The sequence below is a fragment of the Cygnus olor genome, chromosome Z, assembly GCF_009769625.2.
Source record: "Cygnus olor isolate bCygOlo1 chromosome Z, bCygOlo1.pri.v2, whole genome shotgun sequence".
NCBI lineage: Eukaryota > Metazoa > Chordata > Aves > Anseriformes > Anatidae > Cygnus > Cygnus olor.
This window is the reverse complement of record NC_049198.1, coordinates 43,870,165-43,893,831: the sequence shown is the minus strand read 5'-3', so window position 1 is coordinate 43,893,831 and position 23,667 is coordinate 43,870,165. Positions and strand designations below refer to the sequence as shown.

The following is a 23,667-nucleotide window of genomic DNA, read 5'->3' as shown; positions in this document are numbered from 1 at the left end:
ATTGCTTTTTTAGTGTGGCTGCAGTTTGAGTGATCCTGTAATTAGAAAATTGATGAAAGGACTGGCAGCATGATCTTTTAGACTAATAAAAAAATGTGTGACTCTCAGCTTCATACAATTGCACTTGATTTAAAGTCCCCCCTATATCTTTATTAGGATTTCAATTCTGCTCTGCTGAAATTTTCCCTGAAATCAGTTCCATGTTTAGCAGCGTGGAAAGAGGAGCCAGGGAAGGATTTTTCTGTAACTAGTTAAGAAGAGATGAGCTGAAGTGAACATGCAAATCTGACAGCAGGATTTATGCTATGTGCAGAGGCTTTAGATCAAGTAGTCTGAGCAGGTATTTACTTCTACAGCTTCGTATGTGTTACAAAACTTGTTGCTGAAAAAGCATTCACTGGGTCAGCAGAAACATAGCCAGAATACTGGTCCTCTTTCCCAAGCCCTCTGATAAGACTGGTCTGCCTAGGTGCATGCCCATTTAAGCAGTTTACTATCATAGCCAAGGGACAACGGTGTACAGCACTCTAGAGAACACGGGAATTTGAAACTGCGTGTTGTTTGCAAGCTGTTGAAAGAAGACTCTGTCTCTATAAAATGTGTGCCTTTGTATGCTGCTATATGTAATGATTTATACTCATTCTAGGAGTCTAATGTGAAAGTGCCTCTGCTAGGTTCTCTCTAACATTTTTAAGGTGCATACAGATAGATCTGAGGAAGTCCCTGGGAATAAAGAGAAGTATACTTGGAATCCTGTTAGCAAGGGTGCTCTGCTTTCCCCATGAAATGCTGCAGTGACTCCAACATGTGCACGCTACCTTCCAGAACTCCTCCTTCTACTAGGCATACGCCTGACCTGTTATTTTGGGTATGATCGTTAGTGGTTCTGTTGCTGCAGTTAAGCCCAGGATCTCTGTGCATAGATTAGTTTAACCCTTCATGAAACCCAGCCACATTGCTGTGTGAGCTTCGACTGTTCCAATTTGTTTTCGTCTGAAATTATGAACTGAATTTAGTGGATGCTGCTTGGTAAGGCCCGTGACTTCTGAAAGTTTCTGCAGTGGTTGCATTTATTTTGTCAAAATACAGAAATTTGTGTTCACTTCTAGTTTTCAGCATTTTGTTTTGGACTTCCATATTGGTCATATATTTTCACTTGTGTTTTTCACTTGGATTTTCACTTGGGTTTGCCCCTATTTTCATCTTTCATCCACATTAAAAACTGTGACACTTATTGAGGCGAGCCACCTAAATGGGTGTCAGGTAATCTACAAATAACAAATGCTAAGTTGTAGTGCTATGAGAAGACTTCTTTTTATTTTGATGCAACATATTCAGCTTAGGAAAAACAAACCAACCAACCAACAAAAAAAAAACACTTTATATCCGGTCGAGGGACATGTAGCTATGCTCACAAGGAAAGACTTCTGCCTAAAACCTGCTTAGTATGGAGAATTGTTAGTTCTTGGGATACCCCAACAAAAAAAGAAAAAAATACATATATATATATATTTTCAAAGACTTTTTTTTTTCTATTTGTCCACAGAAAGATAAACTGCAGTATAAAACCTAGAGGCATTTATATCTTTTGCCAGTATCCCTTCTGAACGTCTGGTACGGATTTCAGGGTTGAAGCTATCCATTTGGTGAGAAATTTTTGTTCAGAGCAATGTGCAACATGTTGGACAATCAGATAGTGCTAAACTCGGGTATATATCTGGGGTGCTAAATTGTGTTTTGGAATGGTGGTTTTATTATTAATTGTCTGGTTGAGAGACTTAAACCATTTGGTGCTTGGACAAATTGGAATCCTTTAAGTAAATAGTTTAGTCTTGGCATCCTTTCACTCTAACTGCTGCAACTTATCCAGTTAATGTCGGAGGGGTGGATGTTTCATCTCGAAAGCACATTTAGAAGGACAAAATTTGGTTTTATACACACTGTCTCTTACTCTAAAAGCACAGATTTCCAAACAGTGTATAAAAGTCCATAATTCATGCCCAGGCACAAGCAGCATTTGCAACTATTTCAGCCTTAACTAGGAAAGTGCCTTTTTTTTCCTGTTGCAGAAACTTGAATTTCTTAGACTGCCCTGAATTCGGGCTGGGAGGCTGGCTTCATGGATTGCATTTGGCTACTGCCATCAGATGCTGGTGGCAGAGAAGGAAAATTTACATTGTGTACAGACAATAGCATCACAGGATATGATCATACTCCTATATGCATAATAATGTATTACAATAAAAAATACTTAAGCTTCAATTCTGCAAATGTTTATTAAGTGCTTAACTCCCAGAGGACTCTCAAGTCTGTAAAATTAAGCAGATGTGTAACTGTTTACAGGATTTGTGCCTTAGGACTCGCTCTGAATCCTACCAACCTCAATAGAAGCTTGGTTTTGAGATATTCAGAAGACTTCAGATAACATACATGCACATTGCTGGGATGGTGAAAAGTTTTTGAGCTGGAAATAGAAGAAACCTTTATGTCAGTGGAAATAATATCAAAATAGGATGGAAAGGGTATTGGGGTGTATGTGTGTATGGAGAGAAAGCAAACAGTTGTGAGAGTATTTCACTAGAAATGACATGAGATTTTTAGCACAACAGGACACTGACGGAACTGTTGGAATTATCTTTTGCTCTGCAGCTCTGAGCGCTGTAAGAAAATAATTATTTTCACAGTTGAAACATTGTTTGCCCAGCAGGAGGACTAGCTTTAAGAACTGCCCTGTTTACTGACAGTGATTCCAACAACAGCTACCAGGGGATCTGTTGATACTCACTTTCATCTTACTATTAAGTGCTGAAGTCGAAGCCCAAAGCTGGGAGCCCTGCCACCTCTCTCAAAAGGTAATCATTCAGGGAGTGAAATTTTGGTGAAATAACAGGCTTTTATATGACAAAAACGGAATTAACTTTATGCACTGGCCAAACTTGGAAGCTCCAGGTAAGTAGTCTAACTTTTAGTCTGAAAATCATCAGTGAGATTACAGACTCAAATGTTATACAATTGGCGATATGGAAGATTTAGCCTTATCTGTACCAGGACTTTTTTGTGGTATCACAGTACAAATGCATAAAACAGGTTTGGTTTTGTTTTGTTTTTTCCTACTAAACTTCCAGAATTTCTTCTCCTCCTCCTGTCCCCCAGCAGTAGCAATATTTCAGCAATGTTATGTTTTTACTGTTGTTTCTTTTTTCCTTTGAATCAGAATATTACAAAAGTAAAAAGCCATGTGTGGATGGCTATCCTGAAAGATAACTGATTTGTTAGGAACATAAGACCCAAGAATTATTCAGTAGTTTGTAGTGCTTGAATCAATTCCTCTTTTATTCAAAACTGTGCAGTTCCCATCTCCACTTATGAGCAGGAATACTTCCACTGAATGCTCCTTTTCTGTTCCAGCAAATCAATTCCAAATGTATTTTCTTGAATTCTTTTCTGCTACTACATTGTCTCCCCAGAAGATGTTTTAAATGGAATTATTTATTATTTATAGGCCCTTGTTAAAGCCTATAAAATCCTGCCTCTGTTAAATTTTCATTTTGGCTTGTTGGCCAGCTGGTATTCTGAATGATCATGTCTTTGTGCAAACACACTAGATAATGAGGAGAAGAAGATGGAGTCCTTACTTCTTGGCAAATGTATGTACATTGCAATGTTTTTGTTTGTTTGCTTGGGAGGCAAAAAACATCCCATGTCTGCTAAGAGATCTGAAATGATAATCATATAAACTGATCTGAAAAGTCAGAGTGCTCTGCTTCCATTTTTCATAATAAGTATAATTAAAAGTGTATGAAGACTGGAATGCTGAGAGGTGACTCAAGTAATTGGCTGGTTAATGTTACGAAGGTGTAAATTCTCCAGAAAAGCCCTCTGCATACCAACTGAAAATGCAATCCATGAAATAAATCCATCTGCCTACATTTGTTTTAACAGTAATACTGACCTTAGAGCAAGGTATTTCCGAAGGATTTTTAATGACCAGCTGGAGTTAATAGCCTTTGGCTGTACCTCAGGCTTTAAACGCTGCCCAGTCAGTCATTAATTCTTAGGAAATGCTCTGTTCCTTGATTGTTACTGCTTAGCTGCAAGTCAACCTGGACTCTAAATAGCTGTTAGCAGAGAAAACATAATTATTGTTAAATGCACATAGTACCTTCCTTCACAAAATACTCCAAAGTATTTACAAGCTGAGGGTTCTGAAAAAAAAAAAATAAAAGTAAGCCAAGGTGATTTTTGTTGCTGGGAAAATAGCTTATTTTGTAATAGACAGGACTAAGAAGATTCATTTTCACAGTAAGTCTCTGAGAAATTAGACATCCTTAGGGTTGTCTGACTGCCAGCTACGGCTGATTCTGGCTATAGGCTAGAGAAGCATTACCTTCTTCTACCCCTGGCTTTTGGTTAAGAGGATCTGAATTAAATGGACGTTTACCTATCCCCTGGGGAAATATGTCAAAAGTCTTCAAACATTTCCCACCAGAGCTTCTACGTGGAGAAAAAAAAATATATATGCTCATGTAACTAGTAAGCAGTTAAGTCTTATAATATGGGTACTACATCTAAGGAAGCATAGCGTTACTTGTAATGTCTACGTGCTGCAGGGGATTTAGGAGGGAACATCTCATTACTGAACAGGCTGAGCTGGACCAAGTAAGTCTAATTTCTTCCCTGTCATCAGGAACATTAATGCAGAGACATTAATAACCAGAAGGATGAAGAGACAGACCCAGTGACTGATAAAGCAGAGGAATCAGGGGGCCGAAAGCCAGATTTTCTGGCTTGCTCTATGCCAGCAACGTGGTCAAAGACTCAGGCCATCATTTTCCACTCAACCACAAGCTTTAGTGAGGTGCTGAGAAATTTCACCAGCTGATGCTGGAAAGCCAGGTAGGCTTGCATTGGGTGTCGTGCATATCATCTGCGCTGTCACTTGCTGGAATGGTCTGCCTGGCATGAAGCACAGGACCAACTGCTTTGCCAGGCTACCAGCAAAGGCTGTACAGGTTTTGCTGGGCATGCAGCTGTGCTGTGCAGAAGTACAGAGTTTCTGGACCCTGAAGCAAACTCCTAAAGAGTCACCATTAGACCAGCCTCTTTTAAAATTGTAATACTGTGACAGTCCTAAACTTAATATGAGAAATGAGTTTTGGCACATGCAGGCTCAGGAATTTTATCATGTGGATATGAAGAAAAACTGATGATGAGCACAAAGCTGCATGAGATATCACTTGTACATAACTTCAAACCTGGCTGACAGAAAAAATGGTGTTGTTCTTATGGACAATGTAGCACAGTTGCAATCTTTTCAATTATATCATTGTTTGTAACTGGCCTAGAATGACTTTTCTAGATCTTATATAGTTACAAGTTTCCTGAATATAAATTCTTCTATAATTCTAAGTTGTGTGCTGTTAAAGCTAGCAAAATGACATTTTAAAACCTTTTCTTCAGTGCTCACAGACTTTCTTAAAAGAACATACTTGTATTTTCTCCCTGCTGTTTCTTAGTTAGAATTAACTTATTACATGATAAATGCTTATCACACCATTTCCCAGATACAGACCAGTTGTCGCACGTCTTTCCCATGCATGTTAGTGCATTGGCAAGACCCAGAGCATGATTTGATCATGCTCCATTTGTAATTTCTCTTAGGGGTACAGAGCAGCCCCCTCTGAAGAGTGTGCCTGGCGAAGTGTGAATCACCCAGATGGCAGCATCAGCTCAAGGGCACCTCTGACAACAGAGGTGCCACATCCCACCGAGTTTTTGCTCCTCTCTGTTGCAGCCAGAGAAAAAATCCAGATGGGGGTCAAGCCCTTGGTCCTTTTGGCCATCTGCTCCCGTCAGCAGCTTGGCTTGCACCCCTGAAGCCTGGAGTGGATTTCTGGGAGGTGACAAGCAATGCTGCATCCCCTACATTCGTTTTGAATAGTGAAGAATTTGGAACCACTAAAGACAGATGATGTCTCCTTAACTTAATTAGTTACTTGTTTGCAGCCTTTCCTATGCTATAATGTACAGCTACATACTACCACATTTAAAACATGTATCCTGTATGTTTCCAGTAACTATACTCACTGGAAACCGCCCAGCAGCCTTTTTTGCATCCTGGATGCCTCCCCCTGTAAGTTCCTACCGACACTTTGAATTTTTTACTTTTAACTATGGCCTTGTGGCATTTAGTTAGCACATGAGAAAGCCGAAGGTTAATGTCTTCCTAGAAATCATAAAGCCAGTTAACGATGACTCTAAGGAACCAGGCTTCCTGGCTATCTTTCAGCCATCTTTTTGACTCTACAGTAATGATTGGAGTGATTTTTTACATCATGTTCCTTAGCCCTTGTTCCTAGATTATTTTACAATGCCAGTGTCACTATCCTCGTTTAACAGATGGGGAAAAATTGCCACTTGGCGGAAGGAAGTAAATGTCTTTAGCCAGCCAGAAGACTCGTTGTTCTTCCAGTGCACTCTTCACAAAATTCATTGCCCAATAGATTTATTTTGAATATAGTTTTATTGCCTATGGTATGCAAGGCACTGTGGCTTCAGTGAGAGAGGGTAACTTTTCTAGATAGGACAGATATGGATGCTTAGGTCTTCAGCTTTTCGGTAAGGTCAGTCTGGATGCATTTTACTTTTAGGCATAGGTGGAGATCATGGGTGAAAAGATTACTACCTCTGTTCTCTTACAGTTAAATACCACCTATTTCTGGAGTTACTCCAAATCTAGTTGTCTCTTCAGTCAGTTTGTACAATCTGAATACCTGAAGTAAGGGCCTTGTTAATGAGAAAGTAAGAGGACTTTTGATATTTAGGAAATAGAGAATAAATAGTATTTCTAAATGCTTACATTTTAGGATTGGTAATACTAATTATTCTTCCATTTTCATCTGTACAAACTAGCTGAGGAGAAAAGAAATTAGCATCGTGGATCAGGCCACCGGTATAGCAATCTAGGTTATCTGTCTGCAGTAGTAGTCCATGGATAAGTAGCTCTGAGCTGTTATTCATGGGTGCAGAGTTGCTTATGCTAGCATTATCGGTCACTGCAGACTCTGTGGCTTACGCCAGCTCAGGTGCTGGTAGCTGAAAGGCTCCCTTGTACACCCCTGCCTTCATGGCTGGGCAGCCTGACACCAGAGAACAGAGGAGCACCTGAAGTATGGGCATGTCACAGCTTAATATATTGGACTTGGTCCATAATATCTTTATTGAATGCTCTGCCCAGACTAGTGGATTTCTGATAAGAGCTTTGTGGGCAAGAATTAGGGTTGCTTACACCTACTTTCAGGTCCCCATGAGCCCCATGTTGTACAGCCTAGTGGCGAGGGGATTCAGCTTGGTATCCTTATCTGATATCATGTTATTTCATGACAAAAATTGTTTTATAAGATTAAATACAAAAGAACTTCTAGCAACACTGTAGATGTTCTTAGAGTTCATATATGCCCTGTGGAATGAAAGTACACAACTGTAAGGCAATGCATAGTTAAATTCTAAGGCTGGGTTAAAGCTCTTGAGCAAGCTTCCAGGGTCACCACCAAGAGAAAATAAAGGGTGTGACATTGTGGGTGACGAGAGAAACAGGAAACAAGCAACTATTTCCAAAATTCATAAAATTCTGTATGGAGCAACAAACTCTGTATTTTAATCTTGTGGTTACATGAACAGCCTTACAAGATTTTTCTCTCTTACTTTGTGTTTTGTAATACACTTAGATTTATTTTATATGTGATCTTAGCCTTAGTTCTTAGTCTGAGTTCCCACTCAGATCTGGGATAATTCAACACAACTAATGTTGAATTTATTGATTTGTGATTTAGTGATACATATACTCGACTTTATCTCTATCACAATACATTTTTTTTCTGCCTTTGCTATTTTATTGCATATTATGTATTTGTATACCCATCTTTCCTTTGTAGAGATATCTGAATCAATGACTTTAAACTGGGCTTTATGGGCCTGCAGGAAGCTGTGTAAAGCTGTTTTAACTGTATGCATTATATGCACGTAAATTATTATCAGTTGTGAATCAGATTCACCGTATTAGATTATAGAATATTTTAAAGTGATCCAATGTAAATACTCAGTTAAGGTGGCAGGAAATTAAGGAAACAAAGGAACACTGTTTTAATGAGAGAACGATAGGAAACAAATTGATATTTTGTCTGGGATGTCATAAGGAAAGGACTAAATCTGAAGATAGACAAGGTTAAAGAAAGGTTAATACCAATAAAGGAAGAAGGATTGCTAAAACAACTGAGAGGAGATTTATGAAAGAGTGCATTCCAGAGATTTGCAACTATGAATATTGCAGGCAAAGGAGTGTGGATGACAAACTGTTTAAAGAAGCAGTGAAGGCACTGGAATATTGGAGTTATATTTCCTTTGGGAGGTCAAAGAAGCACCATATTGTAGTGTCCAATAAACTAAACGAAGGAATGAGAAATATGAGGTTTCAGTTAACATATAGAAAACATGGGGGCAAAGCAAGCAATCCACAAATTGCAGTTCTTGTTTTCGATCGCAGACCTGTATTGTTTCAACCTTGTTTTGACCAACAACACGGTGAATACAGTTCTACAGAGTTGCTATACTATTTTGGTAGTTACTTTAATACTCAGTAAATGGAAACCTTTTCCATTTTTAAAATAATCCCTACTTGGGGACTGTTTTTGTGTGGCAGGGATCAGCTACGCTGAGGAAACACATAATTCCCAAAGTCATGAAGGTTAGGCTAGCGAACTGGCCTATCTGACTGTGAGCAAAGGATCACATACAACATTCAGCAAATGCTGAAAAATGCAGACCACGGAGACAATTTACTAAACTGATTAGCTGAAGATGACTGTATGAGAATGGGTTAAGCCTGAGAGATATATCTTCTCACTGTCTCTCCATCCAGTCTTCTTTTCCTGCATATTTTATTTTATTTTATTTTATTTACTTTATTTTATTTTATTTTAAATTTAATTTAATTTAATTTAATTTTTATTTTTATTTTATTTTACTTTATTTTTTGCATTCCTTGCACTTTGAATTTCTTTGGTTTTTAATGGTGATTTTGGTGATTTTTGACGGAAAGACTTACAGATGAAAAGGCAATTTGTTTTGCTGAATTTTTAGTTTAGCAGGGAAATATAGGGCAATATTTTGCTTTTGTCTCAGTTAGTGATTTCTATCATGTTATGAAAATTTGAGGTGTACCTTTCATGTGAGTGAATTTTGCTTTTTGTTTTATTTCAAACTTCTTGTGTTTAATGGAATAAGAACTTACAAACTGTTTCCCTTGTAATGCTTTACAGTTCTGTGGGCTTGTTTGAAACTTTATTTTCAGGCAGAGCTCAGCTTTCTTGTACATGCATTTAAATTGTGAAGAAAAATTAATTCATTGAAATGTAATTTCTTAATTTGATAATCTCATTTTTAATAATCAAGTTTGCAAAAGAAAAATATACTAAAGATTTTCAGTGGGTAAAGTTTTAGAGTTCACTGATGTACTTTTAATTATGCTGGTAACTTCATTTTCTAAGATTTAATGCTTCATAACTTGACACGAGTTTGAATAATGATGTAAGTCACGAGAGAATATAAAGTTTTGTAGCTGCATTTTGATTCTGAACAGGCAGTTTCCCACACCTCCAAATCTCTGTAAATTGGTTCAAGCATGATCTTTATCACATTTTGTTGATTTGTTATTTTGACTCCTGCTTGGTGGCGATAAAATTGGTGTTTCCCTTTTTACTATCCTAAATTTTGCTAAAACTTTTCAGGTTCTAGGGTGTGTAAACACCTCGCCTGTTCTCACTAAAGTATTTCATATTGGTAACAGCTGTCACTGAGACAACAGGTCAAGGCTAAGTCATTAACTTTCCATTCTGCAGCAAGTATTTTATGCTCCGTCCGAATACGTCCCAGAAACATTTCGGCGTATCAACAGGGAATATCACAGAAATGAGTAAGCTCTCAGCTTCTATGTGCCGCACTTAGTTCCTGGGGACCAAACTTCGGAAATGGCTCAGTATTCATCAAGTGTTTGCGCTTTCCACAACAACAGTGGGATGTCATGGAAGATTTTTGTCTTGCTGCTTTCTCGGTGTCTTGGGAATGACTGACTTCACTCATGTTTTTCTCTACAGCACCTGCTGAGAGTGCAGATAGGTACAGGGACAGGAATTATACTCAGGATATGAATCCACGAGGAAGTTTATAAAGACAGAAACATAATCAATCACCAAGCTAAACACTTCAGCTTGGTGAAGCAATGTGCATATTGAAAATGCACATATTGAAAAGATATGCGATGAGACAAATTACGACAGTCTTGACAGTGTCAAGATCAGCTAAATGATCAATACATGGCATAATTTCCAAATTTTGTTCTTGTGAACATACATTTTACACAAGACTGGGAAACAGCAAGGGCATAGCTTAAACAGATATTAAAAGAACTCCTACGGTCCAGTTTAAGGAGCATAAAATACCATTGGCGTATTCAAGGCCAATTTTTCAGAACCTTGCAGAGGCTCCCCAGCTAAAGAGTTGATGGGGTTTGTGCTGTATGTGTATACGTAATGGCATGGAGCTGGGACAGGGGAGGGTCAAGCTGGGTGCTAGGGAAAGGTTCTGCACCCAGAGGGGGGTCGGGCACTGGGACAGGCTCCCCAGGGCCATGGTCACAGCACCGAGCCTTCCGGAGTTCAAGAAGTGTTTGGACTGTGCTCTCAGAGATAAAGTCTGATTTTTGGAGGGTCCTGTGTGGAGGCAGGAGTTGGACTCGATGATCCTTTTGGGTCCCTTGCAACTCAGGTTATTCTATGATTCTAAACATAGATAGGCATTTAAAACATGTATGTATATGTGTGTTACACACTATGGTCTTCTCCGGAAGGAAAGGACACCTTTTGACTGTTTTTGACACTATGCTTGCCAGGCTAATACTCAGGCAGGTCCAGGTCAGTCCATAACGGACAACAATACATATTCAGTGGATATGCTAACTCCTTGTTGTCTTGTTCAAAACAACCATTTTGAACTAAACGTGGTCTTACCTGAAGATACTTAACGTGTTTACTTCAGGTAAGGTGCCTGAGGGCATTTTGCTTGGTACTGTGACTTCCCATAGGCAGAAGCTCTTCCAGTCCTTCAAGCAGCACATGCTCTTTAGCTCATGACCATAATGTGTACGAAACATATTGTATACACACTGATGCACACTGATAAATTATACTTACCACACACCTTTTGAGTGTCTCACCTGCAGTGTGTCCCATTAATCTATCTCCCCAAGTATTTATTCTAACATTCCAAGCCTCTGAGCAGCTTCAAACAGCTGTGGGGCTTTTTGTTTTGTTTTGTTTTGTTTTGTTTTCCAACACCTGTCAAAGATGTATTTCTTTCTTGTCTCCCAGCAGGGGATTCTTTCCTACCAAATTAATACCGACCAAAAGACAAATGGTGACATTTTGCCCTTAACCGAAGTGTGGTATCTGCTCTATCTCATCAAAGTGCACAGCTTAATGAGGGGCTTTTGCAACGTACCCGAGGAAAGACAAGATTGCTGCGGCTGCATAGGAGCAGCCAGCAGCTCTCCCGTGTTTGGAATATCCTTCCCTTCCTGTTCAGATCTTGAAGTCATGGCATTCTTATTTCTAGCAGTACTACTTCTGGTGACTTTTATCAGTTTCATATAATTTCTGGAAGTTTCAAAGATTTACTCATAGTAATTCCCTCTTTGAAACTAGATGGCTGGGTTAGCTGTATGCTTAGTACTGCCTGCTATTAAAGGACAAGGCTATGAGAAATGGTCCTAATAATATTTTTAAACATTCAGATGTTTTGCACGTATTAAAGGTAGGATAGTGGCAAGCTGCACACAGAATGTCTGAAGTAACATAACATTTGTCTTGGCATTCACTTGATTTGTACTACCTAATTCATTATTCAAATCAATGCCAATTATTTTTTGAGTATTTAAAATAAGGGTCATTTGAAGGTAAGTGCCAAGTATTCTTTCCACCAATTGGAATTTATGCATATAAGTCATTTGCTTTCATCTTTGCTATGATATTTACTCCTATTTTTATACATATGTTATACCGCTGCCTGTAACTTCTTAGCGCTTTTTTTTTTTTTTTTTAAATCATGGATTTATTTTTAGCAGCTTCTGGTATATTACAATGATTTTTGGCCATATGTTTGGGTGTGCATGAGAACGGGTATGAGGATTCTTGCATAGAAAAGAGAAAATTGGCTCTGTTGGTGGCATAAATATCAAGCTGAATAACTAAGGCAGCTTTTTGCGACTCTGTGACTAACTATAGGATAGAAATAGACTTTGGACAGCTATGGAGCGTACCCAGTCAGAACCATGAAAAATAATGTTATCGAACTTTTTGCAGTCAAGTTTTTTTCACTGCACCAGAACAGTTACACGTTTCAGCAATGAAATAATTAATAATCTTGACATCTAAGGAAGTGTTAACACAATTGATGGTAGAAAACAAATATAAATTCTCCCATGTTTTCACTTGACAAGAAAGGGAAGGAGCAGAATGATTGAAGACTTGCATGAGTTATGAACTGGACTCACAGTGTGAATATGGGCGTTACACCCAAAGCTCCGAGCTGTGCTGTGCAGATGTGCTGGATGTGTGGGAAACATCCCAGCCAGTTTGTCTTGGTGGATTGCCTGACGAGCAATTGCTGTTTCCCAAAAAAGTACTTTGGAACTTCCACAGCCGAGCCTTTTAATTCATCAGGTGTTGGTGATTCGATAGGACAAAATGAAAAGAAAGTAACGTAGGACTCATGGAGATATTACTGCACAGGGTAGGCTGAATTTGTCTTCGTACGGAAGGGGGTTGTGTCTCATTTTACAGAAAGTTGAAAGCACTGGTGATTGGAAAAGATGACACACTGCACAAAATTTGAATAGAAGACTATGAAAGCTGAATGAGATTAAGGACATCAGCTAAAATGGGTGAAAACTGCAAAGAGAAAAACAACTTCAGCCTTAGCAGCAGTGGTCCTGTATTTATGCAGGACAAATCTTCTTGAATATCCAACACAAATTAGCCTGTAAATTCAGACTAGTGATGTTGGTAGGGAAAAAAAAAAAAAAGGGGTGGAAAGACTGTAGCTGTTTCTCACCAGCTCTTCATCTCAAGTGTTGAATCTGGAGGTTAAAACGGTCAGGAGTGGAAAAAGTGCAAGGATGAAGAGACGGAGCTGGTGAGTGAGAGGAAGAATGGCGAGAAGGTGAATAAAAGTCAGTGTGGAAGTGGGACAGGGAGCGATGAACGAAACTGCTCTAAATAGCCGAACTGTATAGTGCTGTTACTTTCAGCAGGATTTCCTTCAGGAACAGACTGAGAGGTTAAATGACAAAACGTCGGTGTTTGCAGCTTATTTACTACTCGGACACTTTTTAACAAGTTGAGGGCAAGTTTAGCAGTGTGCATTCCTCATTTTACCACCAGAACAAATTCCAGCCACAGAAATCTTACTTTTTCTTCAAATTTGAAGTTTATTCAACCCGAAGTTCCTCACCCTGCTGTACTTCTGTACCCACACTACTTGCTTGTGGAAAACAACCCCACGGGCGAGGAAAAACGTTTTCCAGTCACGGAGCCAAGCGTCCCGCCACTGTCACCCGCCGGCGGGGCCGCGCACACAGGCCGCATGCCCGTGCTCCCCCTCCCGCCCCCGTTCACGTATCGGCTCCGGGGACGGGCCAGGCGCCCGGCCGCCCGCCATTAATCGTTAACGGCCGCCCAACGGCTCCCGCGCACGCGCACGGCGCTGTCTGTGTGTGTGTGTATGAGGGGAAGGAAGGGGGCGGGGCCACCGCCGGCGGAGCGCGCGAAAATTCCAAACCGGCGGCGCGAGCCGGGCCGCGCGGTAAGGCGCGCGGAGGGGGCGGGGCCGCGGCGGGCACGGGGGGGGGGAGGAGGGGGCGGCGGTGAGGGGGGGGGTCGGGGAAGCGCGCATGCGCGATCTCCTTGGGCGGGGGGCAGGGGATGGGGGAGCAGGGGCCGGCGGCCCTGAGGGCGACGCGAGGGGAGATGGGCTGTGCGGGGGGGGTCACGTCATGTCGCGGCACATCACGTCATGTCGTGTCGCCTTACGTCACGTCGGGGGGCGCTGCCCTTGGTCCCGTCTGTGCCGCGTGTGGGCACTGCGTGGCTCCAGTGGCAGGCCTTCAAAAGCCAGGAGAGTCTGGGCAATTTGGATTTTTTTTTTTTCTAGTATGCAATTATAATAAAGATTCGAAGCCTTTTTTAAGTTCAAAATCCTTCTTTTCTGTTACAAAGAAAACTTTTCAGACTGCCGCCACAAAACCAAACATCGCCCAACCTCCTTTCCCCATTACGGTGGTTGTGAGCTGCGTCACCTCTGTTTGCGTTCCTGTCCTCTTTGTCCAAGGTCGAAAAATTGCCCCACAGAACTCATCCTTCTATTTCCAGCAGAATTCGAGATAGCTATCAGATTATATTGTGAGCTGCTGACAGGCCTGCGAAGATCTTCTGCCTGTTGAATTCTGGCGCTGCTGGAAAGCCTTCCCAGCCGGTTATGTTTTTTCCCTCCCTGACACACGACCCTCCTCCCTCTGCCTATGTTTGTTCGCTACTGCCATCCCTTGGAAGGAAGCAGGCCCGCCGAGCCTTTGTGCTGGTTGTCCTCTAGCGGCTGGCTTGCAGAGGCAACGCAAGCTCTGCTGCTGGACTTGCCCCCCGCCGGGGACTTGTCTTTCGAGAATACGGCAGTGGGAGAGTACGAGTCAGGAACCGATACTGGAGGTTATCTTTTTGCTTGCAGGCATAGATCGAGTTTTGATAATCATTTCTCTGCGTTTCGTTCTTAGTTTCCTAAGGACATGAGGTCTACGTGATTCTGAACCATCCTGCCTTTGGCAACTAAGAATTGAACTTGTTAACCAGTTTTAACCAAGTTTGAAAGCAACACAGAAGTCTTGAAAGCAATTCTATTCCCATATGTTTTCTAGAAATTGGATGCAGGGTGAAACAGAGAGACTGAGATGGGTACAACTCTGTTGTTCCATATTTTGTTTACCACTAGCCCTCACATGCAAATGGATGGGCCAGCTGGATCCAGTGCATGTCAAGTCAACTGTAGGATACTGCCTTTGCTGGGGCAAAGTGTCAGAGGGGACACCATGTGTTAGGTTTTTTGAAGGTGATCAACTCACCTTCCAGAAGGGATACCCTGTTAGAAAGTACTAGACACAGTTACTCTCCTGTTAATGGTGCGGCTTTGTACACTGTGTACTCTAAAACCATCTCTTAAATCTCTTTTGTTTCTTTTACTCTAAGATGCATGTTTCCGTATACTGATCTAGAGTTGCAAAGGTGTTGTTTTTGACAAAGATGTCTCCTAAAAGATGGGTGAAGGATCTTGTGGTGGGTGAGACAATTGTTTCCTGAAACAATCGGTCAGAAAATGTTACAGTCCTTTGATAGAGACTCGATACATGTCCTCTAAAACATAGACCTGATTTGGACATTTACAGGAAAATTCATATATTGTGTGAGCAGGAAAATTCATATATTGTGTGAGACTAATCCCAAATAAAAATATTCAGCCTTCATTTTATCAGACTTTTTTGGTATGAGTACAATATGTTTCATACCAACCTGATCTGAAAAATGGGTAGAAGTATGCCAGGCCATAAAAATCTTATTGCATGTATAAACGGTACAGCACCTGTTATAACTCATGTAAAATCTCTAATTAAACAATATAACTTTCACCAAATTGGTTATTCCCATCTCTGTTTTTCTGGTAAATGTTATAAATTGCTGCTGTTAATGTTGCTAAATTGAATACAATGGTAACATTCATTAAAAATCTTTTCTTTTTCTTATTTTCTTTTATGTAACTTTGGAATAAAAAAAAAAATCCTTTCTGTATTGAAATTTGGTGGCACATCCCACCAATTGCTGAGAGCATTTTAGGACCAAATATTGAATCCACTTTTTACATTATAGGAATGTAGAATATGTTAAATATTTTCTCTTTAGTGAGGGCCAATAACTTCGTGGGTATTGCAAAAGTATTTAAAAATCAGTAAGACTAGTTGTGCATCGTTGGGACTTTTACTTAAGCATTTTACTATAGGAATATGATTTTAGATGGCTATGACAAAACAGTATATGATGGTCATGATTTCTGTCCCTTATACAAAAATACACAGTATTATATTAATCATAAATGGAGGAATCTATATTAATTTAACACTTATAGTTTAAATCTTTTGAACTCAGGAATTTCTGAGTTACAGCGTCTTTAACATCTCTGAAGAGTTGTTACCATTACTCTACCTGTAATGGTAAAGGATGGACTGATGTCAGACTTTACCTCTTTGCAAGAGGTTTCTGTTGGTTTTTTGAACTGTTGGCCTTGCATATGGATGTATGCAGTAGTTTCTGTGTGTTTTTTTTTTTTTTTTTTGTATGTGTTTTTAACTTTGAATAGAAATTCTGCAGGTAAGAAATATCTTGAGTTATATTTGCATAAACTTGTTAGTCACTTAATTGTACAGATACTATTGGACACAATCTAAAGACATCTGACTTGCTGAAATGTAACTCGTACAGCATCAGTTATGGTAATCTGGAGAAATAAAGTCCACCAGCCTACAGCAGCACGAGGAATTTTGTGAATCTTTGAGAGCAGTAAGTTCTCTTAACTCGCAAATAGATCAAAATGGATGCTCTCAGATGTGTAATTATAGTTTGATTTAAAAAAAAATAAAGTAAGAAAGTAATATTTAAGTCTCAGATCAATACTAATCAGGTTCCTGAAGTAGAACAAGCCTTGGGAAATGAAATTACTTCTTTAGTGTCATACGTGAAATGTGTCAGAAATGGGAATCAGACTTCTAGGCATCCGAATCCTGGAGCCAAACTGCAGGGTTGTCCTTCCTCCCTCCCTACTAGCAGATTCACTAGACATGTTTATTTTATAAATCTAGATTAACTATGTGACAGAACTGAAATATTCCAAGCAGTTACTGTAATAGAAGTATTGTAACATACAACTAAATTGGTATACATGAGTGTCCAATCAGAATAGCTCAAGAAAGAGGCGTACCACTACCTAATACTTTTTTCCTATGTTCTACATCAAAAATTCTCATCAGCTGACACAAATTGATAAGGAGCTCCCTTCCCGTATAACAGCAGATCTATATGGCTTTAATTTCACGCCAAGGGTGGCATTGTTAGATTGTGAGTTTTTCATGAAGAGATGGGACAAAAATCTTACTGGCAAGTCACAGGGACCTACTATTAGCACATTAACAAATACACGGGCACAGAATATGCAGGAATAATTGACTGAGAATCCCTCAAATCAGTGCCTCAAATATCAGTGCTGTGTCTCCAGTCTAACTGCTCACAGTTGTTGCTGTGGTACAAGTTTGACTGAGTCATGGAAAGCCTTTGCTTTAGATGTTTCTGAGGAAACTTATCTCTTCTTATTTGCAAAGAATGAATGGGCTGATTTAATGCCTGTGAATAGCATGAAACCTTGTCAATGGACTCAAGGGACAAATGTCTGTGGGAGTGTGTTAAAATAATGTACAACAAAAAGGTGTAAATGTTGATGTGGATGTCATGAAGTTATTTTTTTATTCTGCTGAAGAATACATTTTTCTTTTTCTGTCAGGTATACTTAGTGCCATAAAGACATCTTTCTTCAGGTTTTATTCTGTGGCTATTTCAGGGAGAAGGAAGAGAAGTGTCAGAATTTTTGGTGAGTTTTTCTTTTGCCAAAGGGAAACGCATTCTTTCATTTGCAGACTTGCTTATACTGTGTATGGACTATGTGAATGCTTTTCACAGAATTTCAGTATTCTCAACTGATGTTGGAATAAATTTGTATCACTTTTACTTAACACTTACTGCACTGTCATTAGAGGGCATATAAAAAAAGTATGTATAGTAAAGCCTGGATAGAAAATGTTTTATGTGTTTGTTGTGTGATCATTTACTTTTTGGTGGAATGTTGCCCTTCACCACTGTTTTCTGTTTGTGCCTCTCGTTTCCTCACATTTAGGATGTTTATCTAAAAGTACTTTAATTCTGTAGAGCTGGAGAATTAAAATGAAAAGTAAAGCTTTATTACTAGGGTAAATATTAGAGGTTCCTTTTCTTTTTTTTTTTTTAAAAAAAAAAAAAGGTTCTAGAAATTTTGGAGAAAAAGAATTCACTTAGCATAACCAAGACAATTCTATACTCTCTATGAATAACACTGTATGTCAGTACCATAAGCAGTATTTCAACTGATTTTTAGATACTTGTGCTGAAAAGTATGGGCCTTGTATCTTCTTTTCTTATAGTTGTGTAACTCAGAGTTAAAACTTGGAATTCAGCAAAGTTGCATGGCTACTAAAGAAACACAATTGTTGGCGATATGAAGCCCTTAGTGTTAACTTACAATTTAATTAAAAAAAGACTAGTCATTCTTCACGATATCTAGATAGATTGTACCCCCCTTCCTTTTTTTATTTTTTATTTTATTTTTTAATGATGAAACAAACATGAATATTTTGGGAGCATGCTTCCAGTTTGCAGGATCTTCTGTGTAGTCCAATTGCAGGCAGATTTTTTTCTGGCAGGAACTTTTTTAGGCTTTGTTTCCCTAGTAATTGTATGCACAGGTGGAAATGAGTACTGTTCCTTGATACACTAGTGTAAAGGAATATACTTTTTTCTGTTACCTTGTGGATCATACATAACTCTTCAGAATCACAGAAGAGGGGACTAATATTCTATCTTGCTGCTTGCAATTTAGTTTATGTTCTCTTCTACTTATGCTTTGAAAGTAGGGAATTAATGCATTTTTGGTAATAGCAAAACATGAGTGAAAGTTATAAAAAGCGAAAAACAAAACAAAACAAAACAAAACACAAACCAATGAACCAACCAAAAAAAACAAACCAAAACAAAAAAACCAATTACTATATATGCAGCTGTCCCCATGCTGGTATAGTAACTATGGAAAGAGACAAATGCTTCATGCATATTTCAGGGTGCAACTTTGAATTCATCTCTAGTTAAAGGTTTTTGCAAAGGAACTAATATACAGAGCAAATAATTTCTCTGTATTCCACTCAAGCAATATACAAATAAAAGTTAATTTCAGAGGAGGTTCAATGATGGGGAAGTTTGGATGATTGGTTTTGTTTATGATTTGTCTGTTTATGTTCAGATCAGATTTTTATTTTTTTTCCCTGAAGATGTTCCATAGCGAAGGGGGTGACAAAAGACTTTTAGGCATCTGAGTTAACACTAGAAATGTGTCACTGTGAATATAAGCTGCAGGAAACAGTGGTAACCAGGTGTAAAAGTTTAGCTGAGAAAATACAATTTGTATTTGGCACAAAAATGACTCTGTGTCTAGATAGTCATAGTTCATTCACACCTTTGCATTGACTTATATAATGCCACGTGAGAGGATGCTGTTTGCCAGAAGAGGGTAATGAAAACTTTAGACAAAGTTCATGACAGATAGCCCATGAGTGGTGCATTGGCTGGCAGATTGGGTTTAGAAGTGACAAAAGCGTTAAATTTCATCTTACAAGAACTTGCCATTATTGCCAATAGTGGTCTAACTTAGCTGATGTTGCCAACACAGTGAGAGCCCTTATGATGTGGGTAATCCTATCAGTGTTATGAATGTACCAAATTTAGGCCCCATTGACACTAGCAAAAATTTGGCTGCTGACGTAAACAGGGTCAAAATTTCTTTCCTTATCAAGTAGCCTGCCAAAGAAGGTAAAATTTATACAGTGTTTAGAATACTGATACCAGAGGCCCGTGTACAATTGATTTGTGGTGTTACTAGCTGTAGTGAAGATAAACTGGTGTTAGCGGTGACTGGACTTTTTTCAAAGTGGTGTGAAAACAGATTACTTCTATGTTCACAGATATTCTTCAGGAGCAGTCCTACCTCCTGCAGTTCACAGGCAGAACCAGACCTTCTGCCTCTTTCCAGAACTGCATTTATTCTTTGTTTGCATAGTCTTCTGAGCCGTGGTTTTCTTTGTGTGGCCTTAATTCCAGCTGTTGCCAAATAAATCAGCTGAGAAAGAACTGGGCTGATTGAAAAGGCTCTGTCCAGCAAAATAAATCTGAGAATATTTTAACGTTCAACTTTATTAGACCTATCCCCCCAAACTGTTTATCCCTTCAGCATTAGGAAAGATTGTCGCATTGAAATGTTACCAACCAGTGTTAGCAAAATAATCTCAGGAGGCTTGCTGTTTAGATTGTGCAAGACGAGATATGTAACTTTTTGCCTTGCAGGGGAAATACCTTGAAAGACAATGATCCAGTCCACCTTCCCAGTCCACCACTGTTTCTAGAATGTCGTCAAGGTGTGTACTTGTTTGTGCTTCTGTCCACCATGCCCAGCATGTCGTTTCTAGCCTCTGCTGTGCTTTGTCATATTGTTGCCTTTCTGTGATAGATCACTGTGGACTGATGAAAGATTGCCAATTCAGATATGGAAGAACAAGCAAGTAGTTAAATGGTGAGCTAGAAGTCCCCTGTTTCTTTAAAGTCTGGCTTCTGTTTTGGAGGTCCACGCTGATCTGCTTAACATCAGTATGCACCAGTCAAATCTGGGATTTGCTTTATTGCCTCGAAACAAATTTCCATTTTGTACATGCAGCCGATTCCCCGGTATGCACAGCTTTATGTGGGCCTTGCTGGATTTTGATCTGGCTAGTCCTGATGCTGGAATTCTTTTATATTAGCACCTCGTATTGTTCAGGACTTTGCTGGATTGCATAAGAGCTTTCTGTCAGAGATATAAAAGTGCTTTAACTCATTGTCTGTTTTCTCCTGTTAAATTTAACTTTTCCTTTCAAATACTTGTTGTGTTGGACTCTTAATAACGTAGTTGGGTGGTTTTGTGCAGGAGAGGCTTCCATTGTCTTGTGATCAGACTTTCTATTCATGTTGTGCCTAAAGACATAGTAATCTGTTTTGTGGGCTGGTAATTACATCTCTTATATATGGAAATAATAATTAATTGCCTTGTTTTCCTGTTAAGATTCATTATGGAAAGGTAACGAATAACATCTGTAAAATTCAGCGATATCACTCCAAAACATCTTTCACATCTTTTACTGTTCCCTTGGGCAAAAGATAAGAGTTAGATGGATGTGCTGGGATATTATTTCGGCTTTTTGTATTAGAGAAAGTTTTATTCTTAGGCTCTTCAGATGGGGAGGATCAGAAGGAGGGACTACTGCTGCAAAAGAAGCCTGCCATTAGGACCAGAAAGTTTTAAAATTATTTTTTGTGTGAAGTGGTTGCTGTTAACAAGAAAGGCTCATAAATGATATTTATTGGTTATGAAGCTTATAGCCCGATGAACATGAAGGAGAAGCCTTTATTATGGTCATATAGCTCTTATGCAGGGCAGGAAGAGGGGGAGGTGTAATGTTTTCAGAGTGCTGTAGAAATGGAAATCTTTTTATGAATCCCAGCAATGCATTACATGCTTCCCCATGATGTCAGATCTTTTGCAGTCCAGCAGGGCAACATAACACAACTGGAAATACCATTTTGCTGTTCTTAATGTTGTTCAGAGTAAACCTGTGTAGGAGGTTGCATACATTTGTTGTCCACAGAAGTGATCCTGTCAGTATCCACAGTCCCTTAAAGACGAAAACTGGGCTCTTTTTCCAGTGAGACCTGACAATGAATCCAGAAGGCAGATATGACAACTATTAAAATACCAATACTAAATATCAGAGTAAGTAGAGAAAACAAACACAGAGATGTGGAATACTAATTACTTTCTCTAAGAGAATTACCAGTCTAAAAGATGAATGATTTTAGCACGCTTTACATCTGCTTGACAACTATTTAGTTTACCAGATTTTGCATTTTACTTAGTCAATGTTGGTTCCTTTCTTTTGGCAAAACTCTGTTGGTTTTGTTCCCAGAGGGAGATATATTTGAATGCAATTTGTTTTAATTTGGAAAGTCTGTATAAAGACAAGTAGTTTGCTATAACAGTGGTTTGTTCTTTCTGTAAAATAACTGTGGATGTGGGCACAGAGGAATAGGCAAACTTGCTGTTATCTATCCGTTTGTTTGTTTGTTTGTTTGTTTTCTTCACAAGCTGGGGTTGCTGGTGGGTATGATTTCAGAGAGGAGATGGAGTAATGGAAGGTGAAGTGTTCTTTTGGGGTGTGGAAGTACTTATCACCAGTTCAAGGAAAGGTACGCCAATGAGAGCTTTATACATTGAATAGAAATTTTCATCAGAGTTACTTGGAAACCTTGATGCTATGACATAAGACAATATTATACCTTAATGTTATCTCAAAGATCCTTCTACTTGAAATATTTTTATTTATTTAAAAATAATAGCTGAATGTACAAGTAAGAAAACAAACTAAGTAATAAAATTTAGTAGCACTTCTTGGCAGGCTGGTGCAGACTCACCTTGAGTAGTCTGTGCGGTTTTGGGCGCCACAGTATAAGAAAGATATAACGCTGTTAGAGAGTGTCCAAAGGAGGGCAACAAATATGGTGAAGGGTCTGGAGGACAAGACATATGAGAAGCAGCTGAGGTCCCTTGGTTTGTTCAGCCCAGAGCAGAGCAGGCCGAGGGGAGGCCTCATGGCGGCCCGCAGCTCCCTCACGAGGGAGCGGAGGGGCAGGCGCTGAGCTCTGCTCTCTGGGGACAGCGACAGGACCCGAGGGAACGGCATGGAGCTGGGACAGGGGAGGGTCAGGGTGGGTGCTAGGGAAAGGTTCTGCACCCAGAGGGTGGTCGGGCATTGGGACAGGCTCCCCAGGGCAGTGGTCACGGCACCGAGCCTGCCGGAGTTCAAGTGTTCGGACAATGCTCTCAGACACAGGGTCTGGTTTCTATTTATTTATTTATTTTGGAGGGTCCTCCGAGGACACAGGAGTTGGACTCAATGATGCTTGTGGGTCCCTTCCAACTCGGATATTCTATGATTCTATGAAAGACAAATTTGGGGACTTGAAAGCTATGAAACATTGCTTTGAAACGTAGTTTTGAAAGCTATGAACATTACAGCTCTAAGGAGCTGTAACGTTTTAGCTACTGCAGATTCCCTTAATGTTTTATAATAGCTGAGTCCTGAGTTTCAGGATTTGGACTAGTGAAGAAGTTACTTCGCTTTTATGTGATTTTTGTCTTCTGTGGTTTTGTTCTAAAAGATTATATTTCTACAGTTCCAGAGAAGAAGTCTTCACTATTTTGCTACCTTATATGCTGGATGTGCAAATATGATTTCATTTTCAGACTCTAGATAAGGAGATAGTTGCAAACAAGTTCTCTGAAACCTGGTGGTGTCTCATCTGCTTTTGCAAATAGTTCTTTATCTATCATTGATGAATATTACATCTGTTGTGGAAGGCTGTGACAATGTGGTACTTGCATCTTGCATGTATTTGTTCAGGAGGACAGAACAGTAGCTCAGTTGTTACCTGGAGCGTCATACTGTAGAACTTTGCCTCCAGACCTGGTAACAAAAGTTACCAAGTAAAATGTCATATTTTAGACAATAATCCAGAGAGCTCTCTTGGCAAAATAAAGCTAATCTGTACCCTGTTAGAAATGCAGCCTTCAGCTTCT

The 23,667-nt window shown here is 39.5% G+C and overlaps 1 protein-coding gene across 3 annotated transcripts in view; it reads left to right on the top strand.

Moving 5' to 3' along the window:
- The first annotated feature begins 12,408 nt into the window (after positions 1-12,408).
- FANCC (FA complementation group C) overlaps positions 12,409-23,667 on the top strand; it is an 84,484-nt gene continuing 73,225 nt past the window's right edge. Inside the window, exons 1-3 of one of the 3 annotated variants that reach the window (XM_040541632.1) lie at positions 13,860-13,914; positions 17,704-17,790; positions 20,346-20,416. Coding sequence is in view for 1 of the 3 variants with exons in the window: in XM_040541630.1 (XP_040397564.1) it covers positions 13,834-13,914 (81 nt within the window). In the remaining 2 variants the exon portion in view is untranslated. Of the gene's footprint in view, positions 13,915-17,703; positions 17,791-20,345; positions 20,417-23,667 lie in introns of all 3 variants that reach the window. The other 2 variants (XM_040541631.1, XM_040541630.1) reach the window with 2 other exon arrangements.